General features: G+C 39.4%; 1 protein-coding gene across 1 annotated transcript in view; it reads left to right on the forward strand.

The window, feature by feature from the left end:
• Positions 1-393: 393 nt before the first annotated feature.
• The window catches only part of rassf5 (Ras association domain family member 5), a 128,263-nt gene continuing 110,565 nt past the window's right edge, over positions 394-18,091 (forward strand). The window contains exon 1 of the mRNA XM_043716600.2: positions 394-899. Within this exon, the coding sequence (XP_043572535.2) occupies positions 419-899 (481 nt within the window). The 5' untranslated portion in view covers positions 394-418. The remainder of the gene's footprint in view (positions 900-18,091) is intronic.

Genomic DNA, 18,091 nt, shown 5'->3' on the forward strand with positions numbered 1-18,091 from the left:
TCTACGTCTTTTGGTCTTCCAGCAAATGGACCCAACTAGCCTCCATCCGCAACATGACAGTTGTGTGATTCTGAGTCAGGGTTGACAGGCAGATTTCCCTGAATTCTGGAGTTAGTACAATTACAACAAAGAGAAAAGAAAAGCACCGTCCTTTCAGGCGAGGTGGGTGGAAGCGGCGGGAGCGGGGGTTTCCAAACAAAATCCCGGGTGACGACGTGCTCTGCCTGAATGGAGCAAGCTTCCCCGTTGAAGCCGCGGCTTGTCCACTGCGGAGTGGCGAGGAGGCGGGGCTCATGGGAGGGTTGGGGGGAAAGCACGCGCGGCTCTTTAAAAGGTGGCGGCTCGCGCTGAACGCCTCCAACTGTCACACGCAGGAGCCCTGCGCGAGAGCGTTTGTCTGCGCCGGTTCATTATCATCATGCCCATAGCGTCAGCCGCGCAGTCGGCGGCAGCACCGCCGCTGGGTAGCGCGCACTTCGCCCAGCAGCAGCCGGAGGATTTAACCCCCCGCCGCCAGAGGCCGGGGCTACCGAGACGCCTGTCCGGTGACATGCGGTCCGGGGAGCTCATCCTGCGCTGCGTCCTGCTCGGGGGCAACTGCAGTGAGATGCCGGCGCACTCGGCTACTCCCGGTCTGGTCAAGATGGCCAAAGCAGGTGGAGGAGTTGGCGGTGGTGCAGGAGCGGGAGGAGGAGGGATGGCGCAGGGCCGCCGGGTCAGGGTGAAGCAGGGAGCCCATCGACCTCGAGATGTCCGGACCATCTTCCACCAAACGGAGGATCCCAGAGTCCCGGAGGAGAAGGGAGAGGGGCATTGCTTCGTTCGATGTTCCGTGTACACTTGGTGCGATTATTGTGGCCAGCAGATCCCCTTGTGCAATGAAGCTGCCAGGTGTAAAAGTGAGTTCCTTGCAATTGTAATTCCACGGCTAATATATGGATTGGACTAAAATCGACATTGCATTTTTGCTAAACGTAGACTTCACTAACTACTCTGACAGGTGACGGTTTTTGGGTTTGTTATTGTGGATCAATGAAATCCAACCGTAAACATGCTGACACCGTTCCCACGCCGCTGCTTGTTTGGGTGTGAAACTATTTGCTGGTTTGTCATCTGAGTTACCCCGATTTTGATTTCATTTTCTTCATCACAAGTCACCAATGCAGAAACCCCTCTTCTGCTTCGACCCACCGTATCACGTAGAAATCTGGGGGGGGGTGGGGGAAACTGTGTTTTAATGAAATATGCCCGTCGTAACAATACAATTGCGAGCTCTTTGTTCAGCTCAAAGAGCACACATCTGATTTCGAAAAGGTAAATCAAACCGTGTGGAAACCCAGTCCCGTCACAAGCACAATAGTATGGGTTTTCAGTGGACTTTGAGTTCCAAACAGGTTATGGTCAGCTTCTTCCCACGGTGACCCCGTGAGTGCAGGTTGGATTTGGAAAGATGTATGACAGCAAGGGAGAAAAGGCAGGAAAACTGCAAGAGTGAGAGGGGAGGGAAGAAGAGCTGCCTCTGAACTTGCAACCCCACTTGGGATCCCAGCCTCCACTTTGGAAAGCCTTGGAGTGTTCTGCTTCATGTCCAGAAATATTACTATTGTTACATGTTTTGGTTGTGCATTTCTGTTGACATTTACCATTACAAATTATTATGTGAACATTCTCCATTCGTTGTTGTATTGCTAAGGGGGTAATCACAGATCTTGATGACTAGCCTGCTGTGTGGAGCAAGCTTCTGAACTCTCCTGTCCATGTAAAATCCAATGAGTGTCTATCTGTCTCACCAATTGACTGTAGGAAATGCAGAGGGCGTTTGAAATTTAAGAAACAATAGTTTAATCAAAAGAATTTAGCGTGGTAAAATACTACTGGATTTCCATCATGCTAATTGACTTTTTTTTGTTTGTTGGCTAAAGGACAAATTTCTCACTCTAATAACTGTAGAAATTTTGTCTTGTTGATTACATAAATCAGGGAAACATGGCAACACTGTTTTTGGTCTGTATGGCCAGAACAACTTTATAGTATGTTCAAAACAGTGAGCATTTCTGTTTTCAGAAGTGTTATTTGTTGTTTATGGATAATGTATTAAGTGTTTCTGAATGCAGCAGTACATGCAATGACATATGACTCATTTCACAACAAGTTCTGTTCCATTTAAACTTGATTGATTTCGACTCATTTTAATACCATTAATTACTGTCCAGTTTAATCCTGAGAAACAAGATAACGACTAAGAAGGCTAGTTTCATATTAAAGAATTCACCTACTTAGAATGTTAATCTCTAGAAAATAATTAATAAAGTATGGTAATAAATGGCAATAGTCGAGTTTGCAGACCGATTTCAGGTAAGTTTGGGATTCTGAGTGATATTTTTAGAATGGGTCTAAAAGTCTAAGTGGCTCATCTGGTTATTCGCAACTAGGGAGTAAAGTAAACTCCTATCACTCATTAATTAAAAGATGTAAAACCAGACAAAAGGAGAAATTTTAAAACAAGTCACTTACTAAAAAAAATCCGAATTGATTTTCAGATTTAATCATTTATTTTGAAAATTCCAGAGAATTTGGAATAGAGATCCCACACAGCTCCCTAGTAGATTCTTGGAAACAACTGTGCTGTGGGCGGTACGGTGGCACAATGGTTAGCACTGCTGCCTCACAGCGCCAGAGACCCGGGTTCAATTCCCGCCTCAGGCGACTGTCTGTGTGGAGTTTGCACGTTCTCCCCGTGTCTGCGTGGGTTTCCTCCGGGTGCTCTGGTTTCCTCCCACAGTCCAAAGATGTGCAGGTCAGGTGAATTGGCCATGCTAAATTGCCTGTAGTGTTAGGTAAGGGGTACATGTAGGGGTATGGGTGGGTTGTGCTTCGGCGGGGCGGTGTGGACTTGTTGGGCCGAAGGGCCTGTTTCCACACTCTAAGTAATCTAAAAAGAACCAGTTATGTAAAGATTTAGCACAGCTTCAACCTTAATGCATGCTGGAGTAAGATGGCTACCCATCCCTTCAGTTCAAAAATCCCACTCAAATAGGTGGCACAATTCTGTGATGATGTTCTGGGACATCTTAGTCTGTGACATCAATTCACCTTGCTCATGAGGAGGAAATAGCATTGAGAATAATAGACTTTGCATGTCTGATACCTTCTCTGCATCCTGACTGGACTTTCTACTGCAACCCCTTTTTAATATGGAGACTGTTTGGTATCTTCCAAAAGTTGCTGCTGGTTCTTGCTAATACATTTATTTCTCCTCGTTTCTCTGCACCATGGGTGTATATCGGCCACAGTGATGATGAGTGTCATTGGACTACGTCTACAGAATTGGCTCAAAGGTAGAAGACAGAGGGTGGTGGTGGAGGGTTGTTTTTCAGACTGGAGGCCTGGAGTGCCACAAGGATTGGTGCTGGGCCCTCTACTTTTTGTCATTTTACATAAATGATTTGGATGTGAGCATAAGAGGTCTAGATAGTAAGTTTGCAGATGACATCAAAATTGGACAGCGAAGTGGACAGCGAAGAAGGTTATCTCTGATTATAACAGGATCTTGATCAGATGGGCCAATGGGCTGAAGAGTGGCAGATGAAGTTTAATTTAGATAAACATGAGGTGTTGCATTTTGGGAAAGCAAAACTTAGCAGGACTTGTACACTTATTGGTAAAGTCCTAGGGAGTGTTGCTGAACAAAGAGACCTTGGAGTGCAGATTCATAGCTCTTTGAAAGTGGAGTTGCAGGTAGATAGGATAATGAAAAAGGCAATTTGGTTTGATTTCCTTTATTGAACGAAGTATTGAGTGCAGGAGTTAGGAGGTCATGTTGCGGCTGTACAGGACACTAATTAGGCCACGTTTGGAATACTATGTGCAATTCTGGTCTCCTTCCTATTGGAAGGATGTTGTGAAACTTGAAAGGGTTCAGAAAAGATTGAAAAGAATGTTGCCAGGGTTGGAGGATTTGAGCTATAGGAGATGTTGAATAGGTGAGGGCTGTTTTCCCTGGAGTGTGGAGGCTGAGGGGTGACCTTATAGAGGCTTATAAAATCATGAGGAGCATGGATAGGGTAAATAGACAAGGTCTTTTTCCCTGGGGTGTTGGAGTCCAGAACTAGAGGGCATAGGTTTAGGGTGAGAGGGAAAAGATATAAAAGAGACCTAAGGGGCCACCTTTTCATGCAGAGGGTGGTGCGTGTGTGGAATGGGCTGCCAGAGGAAGTGGTGGAGGCTAGTACAATTGCAACATTTAAAAGGCATCTCGATGGATGTATGAACAGGAAGGATTTGGAGGGATATGGGTTGGGTGCTGGCAGGTGGGACTAGTTTGGTTGGGATATCTGGTCAGCATGGACGAGTTTGACCAAAGAGTCTGTTTCCATGCTGTACATCTGTATGACTCTGGGGAATATCAGAAACCGAACTGGTCCTTCATAATTTGGTTTGATTTCCTTTATTGAACGAAGTATTTGCATCTCTCAATGCAGTGGGATATGTAGGACTCTGACAATGCGGCTCATGGTATCACTGAATGTGGAAATTTTGACATAGTTCGCCTTTATTCAATGATTGTAGCACAAGTAATGCTGCACAAATACATTGAGGTTAAGTGCAGCAGGATTACTGACCATTGCCATCCCTCAACACCAAAAGTAAAGGCAGCAGCCTAGAAGAGCCTGATGGTGAATACTTGAAGTTGAAGGGAAAGGGGATGAGCTTTGCATCATACTATGATCTATGAAGCCTTTGATTATCTTTATATGCATTTTAGCCCATGTGTGACTCTTCTAAGATCACCTGCTACACTCACTCATTCCTATTGTGGTGATTGTCAGTACCTTGCCTTGACTGTCGGTCAACAGGATTGAATGTGGCCCACTTCCCTCACCAACCCTTCAGAATTACGGTCCTGACTGGTAACTGATCTATCTGCAGCTCTCCCTTACTGGTTTCATTGAATCTGCAGGACTGACCTTGGTCCACTCCCATCCTGTAATTAAATTGAACTCCTGACTCTGAATACTCAAGTAGCAGGTTGACCATGCTCAAGCCCCTATTCTGAGATTGGATAATGGCTTTGATTGCGGTGGAACCTTCTGACTGAAGGCTGTCTCCCTGGGCTTAATTGAGGACTGCTGTCCTGAGACTTTGACACATTGCCGTTTGATTGTGGCTCAAGCAGTTTGCTCCATAAGCTGCTGGCATATTCTGTTGGTGTGATGTTGACTTAGCAATGTGCATACAGCTATACATCCACTCACAGGCTGCCTTGCCTTTTCTGTGTTAAAAGGCAAGGGACAATAGTAAGTGCTGAATAAGGCAAAGATGCTGTGAGCTTCAAAGTAAGTGCAAAAAGAGTGAGTGCGAAGAGCTCTGAGATGCACCCTGCTCTGATGGGTGCCTGTCTCTGCACACAATGTGACCTTGCAGTCACATTACAATGAAAGCAGCGGGTGAACTCCAAGCATGCAGTATTGAAATGCTGAACTGTGTTTTGTGTGGCCCTGAAATGTGCCATGATAATGTGGTAAAGCATGTGACAAAGAATGCAGGTAGTTGTTGCCAATGGAAATTATCTTGACATGTTGGGGAATGCTGCGCAAGATGGATGCGCAGAGTAGCAACAGCAAACCGGAGCTACTGTTCAGACTGTCATATTGGGAATTCCCACAGACACCTGGGAATTGCAGGTCTAAGACTATTCAAAGAAGAGAAGGAGCATCTGGGAAGGCGTCGAGCAGCTTGAGACTTGCCATTAGGAAAGAAATTGAAGCCAGGTGAAAACAGCAAAGGGAGTGTGCTGCCACACCAATATGCAACCCACCCTTTCCCATGGCCATCACCTGCCCCAAGTGTAACCGAGCCTGTGGTAGCTGCAACCACCTACATATTCACCATGAAAGTGGCAAAAGTCATCCTCGTCTGCAAGGGTCGATGGTATTACCATCTAGTTTCTATCCACTGCCTGGGTAAATAACAAACTGTATATAAATGAGTTGAGATTAGTTAAGAATGAGATGCTAATGCCTGTAAATAGGTTTCTTGCACTCACTCACACATTTATTGTCTCTCTGTTAAAACTTTGGTGAAAAATCAGAATGTTTGTTTTTCTTGTCTGATATTTTTGCCCATATTGTTCAGTTGTTGGGAAGATTCCACCCAATAACGTGATAGATTTCAGTGGTGAGAATGATCTAGCCTGGTGCAAGAGCTGTGTTCATGGAGTCCCCACCAATGAAATAATGCAGATAGTTTAAAAAAATGAATATAACTAAGCTCAATACATTTTTGTTCTTTGTTTAACAGAGGTAAATGACCAGATGCTCACTATCAAAGTAAATGTAACGGGTGATTTAGCTTTCTTCAATTGAATGTTTAACATATTTATTTAGGAAGTTCAGATATTTTGGTAGCTGTGTAATGTTGATGTTTCAACAACTAGTTGCAAAGATTTAAAAGAAAATTGAATAAAGGGAAATGCAAATCTAGAATCTGCTTAAAGATATACACCATCAGATTTTGAGCACTATAAGAAGAGCCTCTTTTCGACAAATATGATTTGTAGAGTTTCCGAGTCCTTCACATCTGGAATAAGAGTTGAACTGTCCTATGAGATGATGTGAAATTTGGCAAGGTTATTACATATTTCCGTTTCCATGCACAAAATATGCTGATTGAAAAGTGACTTGTTGCGGGGGGGAGGAGAAAAGATTAATTTTCATAGGGCATTTAGCAGGCTGACTTTTGAATATTCAATTGGAAGGACATCATCTGTCCACATTCTTCTGTTTGACCTTCGTTTTGCCTTGGGAACTGTTGTAATAAAAGTTAAATGCTTGCAGCTTTCCTCTTTAAAATGAATAGATATATGGTGGTGGGATGCTATTTCCTGAACTCTTACAATTCATAAACCAAGAAAAAAATCATAAATTCGGTTATTCCACTCAACAAATATAGTTGAAATTTGACAAAAGGCAGATTTAAAGTCCATAGAATGAAGCTTGTTATTTTAAATGTTACATGTAATCAATTTAATTGTTTCTACACATTGAAGTAAATTTTGGTTTTCCTTTTTGGATTCATTTTCAAAATATGGCAACTCACCACATGACAACTGAAAATGACTGAATTGGAACAGATTAAATCTCAGTACACTGTTTTGCTTTTTGAAAACTATAGCCACTTCTTCATCAATGTAGCACAAAGAATGTACTGTCATTTTTCACTTCCTATTGCCATAATCACTACTTCTTTATAAGGTCAGAAGTTGCATGATACCAGGTTATAATCCAACAGGTTTATTTGAAATCATAAGCTTTTGGAGTTTGTGATTTCAAATAAATCCGTTGGATCAAAACCTGTTGTCGTGTTCCTTCTGACCTTGTCCACCCCAATTCAACACCGGCACCTTCACATCATTCTTCTTTCTACTTAGATGTATGTGATCAACCAGTTTGACTTGTTTATACATTATGAAATTCAGTATAACTGTATAACTCTAAAGGACATATTGCAAAGTTTGACATAATTATAATCTCGGAACGATAGTCAAGCTCTTTGACCACTCGAGGGACTATTTAGCAATGGCATTTCTTGACTGATTAGGATTGCATTATAGTGGTCCTTTGGACAGATGACCTCTCTTATCGATCTCATTCAATAAGTGAAGTCTGATCAGAAAGAGTATGTAAGGAGGTGTTGATTTGAGTATTGAAAAAGAAGTTAGTTAGGTGTGACATTAACTTTTAGTTTGCTGAGGATAAATTTTAAACTTTAAGTAATGGAGTGATTTGTTTTTGTTTCGTAATGTTGAGGAAAACAAACTCCAAATAAACGAACAAAGTTATTTTTCGTACTGGTAATAATTCTGGCTCATGGAAAACTAAAACAGGGGACAAAAGATTAAGTTCTAGAAACATGGCCAAAGTGCTGTGATTTGGTTTGGAAGTTGGAGGATAGACCATTTTCAACGCAACTTGCAAATGCTACAGATTAGTTGACCAGAACCAGTTGACCGATTAATATTTATGCTCTGTTAAGGGGGTAATGTTTTTCTGACTACTATATTTATTGTAGTTTTTTTGTCTATGATTTCTTCATTGTACAATCTTGTATTCCTGAAATAAAGCTGGTCACCTAGATTGTGATGGTGGTGATTGTCCAAGGCTTCAGTGAGAGTTTAGCATTGTTATCATACTTTCTAAACATATTAGATACTCTCAGCAACATTCAAAAATGATATATCAAATTTGTATGGTGTGTGTGATGCTGAAGGAAAGTTTCTATGCAATGCCTAAACAGGTGCTGCCCTTGAAATATTAACAGTGAAGAAGTTTGAGACAGCAGCTTTTGGAAAATCAAATTGGATTAAAGTGAATGACTTGAAGCATGAGATGGGGCAGATATATCAAATCAGGAATAACCATTTATATTTAGTAGAGGAAATTGATTCTAAAGTTAGTCGTAAAAGCACTGCATTTAAACAAAAGCTGAAACTTGCTGATCGGAGTGCAAAGGAAATGAATGGAAATACTAGAATAAGAAAGTCTAGAAAATGCTTTGGAAGGCAACTAGAATTACAATGTTGGAATTTAATGTTTCACCCACAATGGCACAAATATTCTTATTTATCTCAGTTGTAATTGCTTTGAAATAAAACTGATGATTTAAAAAAGTGAGAACACTGCACCCACAGAGATTATTCCTTTGTATGTTTGCACAGCATTTCACACCCAATCATTGTACGGAGATAAATCACAGTAGCAAGAGCCAAACTAATTCTCCATTGTAATTTTGAGAAAGTGTTGGTCTACTGGGAGAGGTCAGGTATCCTGATGTATTCAATTCTTGCCATTGACAATTGCCAAAGTAAAAATAACATTGGCCTCCAAGAATGTTTTCCAACTTACATATTTTTGAAGTTTAGAACTCAATGCGTTTATTTGCAAGTTTGTTGAAATATATTATTCAAACCCTCGTTTTAGATTTCTAAAATCCTTCAGTAATTTCATAATTTATTTTATCTTCAGTGTCAATCATTGTTCCAGAGTCAATACTTACATGCTTTGATTCTTGTAACATTCACCAATATAGACAAATATTAAATATTAAAATTGCTCTCGGGCACCATATTAAAGTCACAACTAAAAGAACTGTGGATGCTGTAAATCCGAGACAAAAACAGAAATTGCTCAAAGACCTTAGCAGGTTTGGCAGGACCTGTGGAGAGAAATCAGTGAATGTTTCCGGTCGAGTGGCCTGAAATGTTAACTCTGATTTCTCTACATGGATGCTGGCAGACTTGCTGAGTTTTTCCAGTGATTTCTGTTTTGACTCTTAAAAGCCACTCTCTGCTCTTCTTTGACCTGGGACAATGGAGTATTGACTGACTATTTGAATAGTGTATCTATGGCCTTTTGTAAATTACTGTCTATAAATGGTTACTTCTGTAATGAATATGTTCTAAAGGTGCTTGGAGTCTCCCGGTGATATCACGTTCTTTTACTGCCAAACATGTCTCATTTGTTTGACTAATCTGATTACATAATACAAGATACAAAATTAAAATTATTTTTAGCAATATTGGAATATACAAATTGTAAATTTGTGGATCTGACTTGAACATTTAATCTAGGACCAAAAGCCCTCCAAAGCATCGTGTCCATGAGCCCAGCAGTCAGACACAACATATTTTGATGTTTGAATGCATTACACCATGATGACACCCCCTATGTTGTGGATTTAATGTTTAAAATTAGTTTTTTAAATATACCGTTAGTATGTCAAATCCAGTTTAGGAACATGGTTTTGCAGTGCAACTTTTATTAGTATTAGATAAATGAAGTGACAGCGTTGTAAGATTAGGCACTGAGCTAGAGCCACTTACACAAATAGAGTAATGGGTTCTGTGAATTATTTATGAAACTATAAGTTGATCCTTTGTGGTAAGAAAATCTTCAAAATCATTTTTTTTCAGAAGTATCAGGGGAAGCAAGAGGGACAAAAGCAGGAAAATGTTATCGAAGGAAAAATAAAGAGTGGCATTCTGTGAATAAAGTGGCATTTAGAAAAGTGAGCATGGCAGAGTGTCTCAAGCCTCAGTCACCTGTCAGGAGAGGAGAAATGGTGGTGGGTGTCCTGTGACTAGAAAGTGTGACATAGGGAAACTAGTACAAAAATTGAAATGAAAACCGAAGAGAACATTTGAATGATTCTTGGGATTGTAGTATGAGAAGCAGTTATGTAAACTGGCAGATTTTTCATGGAAAGGACGGTTTGCTTTCTATTTTTTTGGACATTCAAAGATTTAGATCATTCAGACCATGACAAGATCATCTTAACTTGAATGGTGGAACCAGAGGTCACAGCTTGAGACTGAATGGCGTTTCATTTAGAATTTAATTCGCGAAAAGCAATCTGATGCCTGTTCATTTTAGGTGAATTTGTAAAAAGAGGAGAAGCAGGGCTTAATTGCTTATCAGTAAGTAGTGAGGAGCTGTTTTCTAAGCTGTTTTACTTCACTAATTTTATTTAATAGTAATGATGGAATTTTTATACCTATGGGATTCTCCATGTTCACCTTCTACATGGATTGTGTTGTTACGTAGCAACACCTACTGACCCTTTCATCCATGAAATTTGGAAGGTCTTTGATTCTTTTTTTTTCTGACTGGACTAATCCACTTATTTGCACCAAAATGGGGGGCCTGGGCATCCACTACAAACTTTTCAGTGTTGGGGAAAGAGGTAAGATTGCAATATTCCAAGTTTGCAGACAACATTAAACTGGATGGGAGGGTAAACTGAAAGGAGGATGCAAAGATGCCTCAGTGGATTTGAACAACTTTAGTGTGTGAGCAAATTCATGGAAGAAAAAGTATAATGTGGAACAATGTAGAATTAACCACTTAAGAAAAACAGGACTATTATCTGAATGTCAATAATTGGAGAAAGGGAAAGGAGTATCAAGATGTGGGGACCCTCATACATCAGTTGCTGAAAGTAAGCATTTAGGTGCAGCAGGCAGTGAAGAAGGCAAGTGGTATGTTAACCTTCAAAGCAAGAGGATTCAAATACAGGAGGAAAGCTGTCTTGTTGTAATTGTACAGGGCCTTGCTGAGACCACATCTGGAATGTTGTGTGCAGTTTTGGCCTCCTTATCTGAGCAGGGATCCCCTGTTAATGTAGGGAGTGCTACAAAGGTTTACCAGACTGATTCCTGGCATGGCAAGACTGATTGTATGAAGAGATGCTGAATCAATTAGGATTATGTTCACTGGAGTTTAGAGTGATGCAGGGGGGAGGCATTGTCTCATAGAAAGCTATAAAATTTTAACAGGACAATACAACATAAATGCAGGAAGGATATTCCCAATGATCAGGGAGTCAGAACCAGGGGTCATAGTCTAAAGATACAGGATGGCCATTTAGGACTGGGATGATCTTATCCTTTTACCTTCAGGATCTGTGGGCAGGTTGGTAGGGTAGATGAAGACTTTGGGATGTTGCCTTTATGATTTATGGCATAGATTATGAAAGCAGGGATGAGATGTTGGAGCTGAACAGAACTTTGATCAGGTCACAGCTAGAGTACTATGTTCAGTTTTGGTCACCACACTATATAGGAAGGATTGCACTGGAAGGGATTCACCAGGATGTTAACTGGGATGAAGCATTTCAGCTATGAAGAGAAGCTGGATAAGTCCTTTTTTTTTGAAGCAGAAAAGGTTGAAAGGGAACCTGACAGAGAAGTGTATAAGATTGAGGGGAATGGACAGATGATTAAAAAGCAACTGATCCCCTTAGTGAAAGGGTCAATAAGAAGGCATAATTTTAAAGTGAAAGGCAAGAGTTTAAGGGGATTTGAGGAAAATCATTTTCATCCAGAAGGTGGTAGTGGTCTGGAATGCACTGCCTGAGAGGGTTGTTGAGGTTGAAACCTCACAATCTTTTTAAAAAGTACTTTTATGAGTACTTAAATTATCAGAATATTGAAGCCTATAAACCTGATGTGGGGACTTGGGACTACTGTAGGCAGCAGTATATTTTTGATGGTGCCGACTCAATGGGCTGAAAAGCCTCTTCTGTGCTCTATGATTCTATGAAGAGAAATTTCTTTAGCAGAGAGTGGTGAATCTGTGGAAGTCTTTGCCAACAAAATCAGTTGAGGCTAAAAGAACTAAAAGGAACAAAAGGTACTGGGAGAAAGTGACAATAGGGTAGAATTGGATGATCAGCTATGATTATATTGAATTGCAGATTAGGCTCAAAGGCCTAAATGGCCTACACCTGCCCCAATGTTTTGTTTCTAATTAACATGTGAAGGCTAAAAAATGTTTCCTCGATCCTAGTGTTTGAGACTATTATAACTTAGAACTACCTATTGTTACACATACATGTTAGAGTGAACTAACTATATATGTAAAAAAGATTCAAAATACTGGACATGCTCAGCAGGTATGACAGCATCTGTGGTGAGAAACCAAGTTGACTTTGTACAACAAGCACTTTCCCTCAGAACTACAGAAAGATAGTTCTAAAGAAAGATCCTTGACCTGAAATGTTAACTTTTTCTTTCTCCATACAGGTTTCCAGACCTGATGAATATTTACAGCATTTTCTGTTTTTACTTTGTGGAATACAGATGAATGTAATGGTCATAAGATAAGGAGGACATCTACTTGTTGCTTGTCTATCTTTTTAATGCTTTGCAGCTTTAGAAATAGTTGGTTAAAATGCTTTCTTGGTTATCAGTAATAATGGTAGTATTGCCTGGAAATATTTGTCTTCAGCATTATTTTCACTGCAGTTGAGATTGCATTTTCAGTTCCAAATCATTTTCAGGCTAGCCTTAAACTGAGTTGGAAATATGATGATCATACAATTAGTACTAACCCTTGCTAAACCAACATTGAGCTGCCTGAATCATTTGATAATTTTATTTCTTGCATCAAATAGTTATCTTATTGTTCAGCATGCTATTGTCTTTAAAAGTTGATTTTATGCATGTGACATATACCAATTTTTATCAGACTCTGGCATGTAGCACCTCTGCCCTAACTCCCTAGCCCCTCCAACAACCATACACAGGAAATAGAGAATCTCTAGTAAGTGAGTACAACATTCTTTGAGTGAACTTCGGTTAATTTGAGAGTTGGTATGATAAAGTGGCATATAACTATTGATGGTAAATACTGCATACCACACTATGGTGTTAATTCCTGGAAGCCTTTTTTAATTTTTCTTATTAGATTGCTGGTTCCTATCAGCAAGAATTATTTCTAAGAGAACAGAGATTTGTAAAATTGTTAGAAGAATCTGCAGATATTTTTGCTGTTTCCCAACTTAAGATCCCTTTGGAAAAATTAAAGCCACATTACATACCTGAGGGTGGGAAATCCTGTTATGCAATCTTATCTTCGCATAAAGTAAATAATGAGTAAATAACTGACTAATTTTTTTGTTGAAGGAAGTTTTTTTGCGAATTACATTTCTTATTTTTTAAAGGCCAGTATTGCTAGTTGCACTGTTTTGATCACATATATCTCTGAACTATACCTGTTGTGTAACCTGTTGTACTTGAAATGCAGCAGATACAAGACATTTTAAAGCCTGTTAAAATGTGTTTAACATTTTGGTCTATCTAGCTTCAGAGATTTGTTTTAATTCTAGAGTTAATTCTTCAAATGTAAGGGTTAAACCTTTTTAAACAACCTTTAAGGAATACATTAATTGTAAATGAACTCTCCTAAACAAATTTGAGTTGAAATGCATTCAAATACTGATATCTTCATTGGTCCAGATTTCTAAATTATTCACAAACTCTAAAATATTGTGACCAGAAAATTTTATTTGTGGGCAATCAGCCTAAATTCATACCAGTATTATTGTATCCCTATTGCTCTTGGTGAGTTAGAGATAGTACTCCAGGGTAACAGAATAGTGCACCTTAGCTTGGAAATTTAGCATCAAAGTACGCATGAGGTTACCAGCTTGTTTAGCAGTGCAATGATGGTGAACAGTGATGGCTTCTCTATCATTAGCACATCAAAATCCAGGCTAATACATGTTGATACCTGAAGCATGGTGCTTCAAAGGATGAAAACCATGTGTGCCTATTATTTTACCTGTTAAAGAATACCCATTATACTCCATCACATTTGTTTAGCCTAAGTTTAATGAAAGCCTCTTGACCTTCAGTAGGAATAAGTTGCTGAGCTACTGAAATTTGCAATAGTCACTGGCAAATGCTATAAATGAAGAGGCCAACTAGAATTCTGTGCAACTGCTTTCTCTAGATTTATCTCTGCAGGGGACTTAGGCATTTAATGGAGTCAATGAAGCATTGTAAATGGAACTGTAGCCCATGTGGTATGCAGCAAATTGTCCGTAAATATATCTCAAGGACACTTATTAAGGAAGAATGCAATAGATGAGAACTGACGCTTAAATATTGAAGTGTATGTTTTGCCCTAACTATTGTTAAATAAAGATCACAATAAAATGTAATGACTAAATACATCATACAAAATCCAAGAGGTTTCACAATTTCTGGCACATTATTTGATATTAAATGTTAATACAATTTACAGTTTCCTGCAAATTCCTGTTGGATTTGCATCTCTTCCAAAAATAGCTTTGAATAGAGCATTTAAAGATGAAGTGCAATTAATAATCATTTAGATACATTCCTGGGGAGGCAGGAAAGATGTTGGTGAGAGAGATTGACTAATCTCAGGTTTGTATTTCATTACTCTTGCTGTCATTCAGTAGAGTTAGAATTAATTTTAACTCGTGGAACTTTTTTATACATTTACGTGTATTTAACTTTATTATCACATTCTAGACAGAAGATTTTAAAACCTCACTTGACTTTATTCAGCCAGGTTCAGTCAAACTGAAATAAAGATCTAATTCAGGCATTAATAGTTTATAATTTGTTTTACTGGCAAAATGGGTGAGCCCCTCCTCCATTCTCCATTACCACCTTTGGGAAAAAATGGATAAAATGTCTTTCATTTGGATGACATTTGACAAAAAGTTAAAATAATGGAAACAAAGGTTGTGCTGACTGCCAGGAGGAATGAATAATCATATTTTGAAAGTTGTTAGGAATACTGAAACATTTAATATGCAGACTGAGTGTACAGATCACATAACTGTTGGCTTGCTATATCTTTGACACAGATACTAGATTAAAACAGGCATATGAAGCTTTTTTGAATTGTACACAATATACATTGGCATTGGTCCCATTTCAGACCTATTCTGTTTTGTTCAAGCTTGATTAGTTTCAGGTGGGTCATAAAGCATAAAATATCCTGGGAGTGTCTTGTGGTGAACTGGTAGTGTTCAAGACCCATCTGCTCCAGAGGTGTGTTAAAACATTTCTGACCAGGTTCATTAAAAATATCTACAAACTCCTGAACTTTATTAATACACAGGGATAGAGTATAAGTGCTCGGAGGTTGCGCTGAATTACCTCAACTTGAGTAACGTATACAGTTCTGAGTGCCACACTATAGGAAGGATGTGATTGCATTGGAGAAAGTACAGAAGAGATTTACAAAATGCTTGCAGGAATGAAAAGCTTTTGGCTAATGAGGATAAGTTGAAGAAGGTTGGGACTGCTCTCCTTGGAATGAAGTAGATTAAGAGGAGACCTGAGATGTTTTCAAAATCATAGGTGATCCACGTAAAGTGGATCAGGAGAAATTGTTCCTGCTCTTAGAAAGATCAAGAATGAGAGGGCACCGTTTTGGAATGACTTGCAAAAGTAACAAATCTGATGGAAGAAGAACCTTTTTACAGTGTACAGTTTAGATCAAGTGTGCACTGCTTAGATCGTGGTGGAGGCAGATTCATTTTGAGGTATTTAAGAGGGCATTGGGTGCTTAACATTCAGTGATATTGCCATGACTGAATCCCTGAGTATTAACATCCTGAGAGTTTCCATTGATCAGAAACTGAACTTGACTTAGCCATATAAATATTGTGCTACAAAAGCCGGTCAGAGGCTAGGAATCTTGCAGCAAGTAACACTCCACCCGATTCCCCAGAGCCTGTCCACTACAAGATACAAGGTCAATGTGAGGACTGCAGATGCTGGAGAGTCCGAGTCAAAACGTGTGCTGTTGGAAAAGCACAGTAGGTCAGACAACATCCAACACTCAAGATACTCAACACTGTTGAGGACAAAGACTGCTTGACTAACATCACATCCACAAACATTCAGTTCCTCCATCACCAATGCTCAGTAGCAGTAAGTAGTGTGTACCAGCTAAAAGATCTACTCCAGAAATTCGCCAAGCCTCTTTTTAAGAAGCACCTTCCAAAACCCCTACCACCTTGAAGGATAAGGACAGCAGATCCATGAGAACACCACAACCCTTAAGTCCTCCAAACTGTGCACTATCCTGACTTTTAAATATGTTACCGTTCTTTCAGTGTTACTGGATAAAAATCCTGGAACTCCTTCATAAAGATTGACCTACAGCAAATAAACTACAGCATTCGAGAAGGTAGCTCACTCACTGCTTTCTTAAGCAACTAAGGATGGTCGATAAATGCTGGTCCAGTGAAATCCACATCTCAAGAATAATTTTTTTAAAAAGCATGCAAAGTAGCCCCTTCTCTCTTTATCTCTCTAGAAAGATTCTCGTCTATCTGTCAAACCTTTATTTGCAAATTCCACTTTTTTCTTGAATCTCAGTTTCCTGTTTTTACCATATTTACACAGCTGATTTTCCAGGGCCCAGGAAAATCCTTCTGTCTTATATCTTTGCCACTAACTCCATCTTCCTCCTCATTCATAAGATTTGTCTTTGGCTACTGAAAACTTCAACTATGAAATAACATCTTCAGTTATTTCAATGTTTTACTAGTCTCCTGTTCCAGTCGACATTTTACCCTATATAAAACTCTGGTCAATTTTACTTAACCATCACTCTTATCCAAACTGACCTATATTGGCATCTAGTCCTTGCGTCTCGTATTAAACTTGAATTCCTTTTTGCAGCATCCTTCTGTCGTCTTGATGTTCCTATTTCTGGAATCTTGTCCAGCAATAAAACCCCTGGTCCTTGAAGTCCCCATTTCTCTGACTCTGTTCCTCTCTTCATCATGCTATCTTCAGTGAGAGACCACCAATAAATTAAATTGCCACATCATTTTCTTCCTCAAAGCCTTGTTTAAAAGCTACTTACAGTTGGTGCTTCTAATATATTTCTCTGTGTTGGCTAAGCATCTATTTTTGCTTCTACTCATGTTTTGAGGGATGTTTTTCCAGATTAAAATAGATATATGTATGGGTTCCAAGGGTTTCATTGAGGAGAGATTAAACAAGCTATGGCGTGTTACTTCTAATTTAGGTTAGGGACAACTTAGTTCAAGTTTAAGATAATAATTGGAACAAAAAGGGTGCATGGGAAGAAACTATTTCCAATGCAGATGGAATCCAGGAGTAGATGTAATAGCCGAGCTAGTTCTTTTAGGATTGAACTTGGAAATATTTCTAGATGATAGACTCTGGAACGACACTATTCTGAAAATGGTGGTAGATGCTAGATCAGAGTAAATTTAAAATTGAGATTGATAGATTTTGGTTTCTGCAGGTATTATGTGACATGGGAGAAAGGCAGTCATTTGGAGTTAGGCCACAGATCGTCCATGAGCTCATTGAATGGCAGAACATACTGAAATGTCTATATGCACTACACCTGTTCCTATCCTTTGCACATTACCATTTATTTGTGTGCTTGAACAGAAAATATAACTGCATTCAACTTTTTACAATTTTAGGGGTCATCAGTTTTGAACAGAGTGCTGGATTATTGATTACCTGTTTTATTGCTAGGCTTTTAATATTGCTGTTGTAAATCATTTCCAAGGCTGACTTTAAGATACGGCTTCCTATCATTGAGAACCAGAGATTTGCCATTTGATATTTAATATTTATTCTGGAAGAGGGATATTTTACAAGATTATGCCACCGGATTGATGTTTTTGACTTAATGTCACACTTGGGCAGGGAAAGTTGCCTTCATAAGAGAAGTGCAGTGATTTATAAGAGAAAACATAAATTAAAATGGAATTTACA

Source organism: Chiloscyllium plagiosum, unplaced genomic scaffold (genome assembly GCF_037043375.1).
Source record: "Chiloscyllium plagiosum isolate Xiang-an unplaced genomic scaffold, Cpla_swu_hap1 HiC_scaffold_26, whole genome shotgun sequence".
Classification (NCBI taxonomy): domain Eukaryota; kingdom Metazoa; phylum Chordata; class Chondrichthyes; order Orectolobiformes; family Hemiscylliidae; genus Chiloscyllium; species Chiloscyllium plagiosum.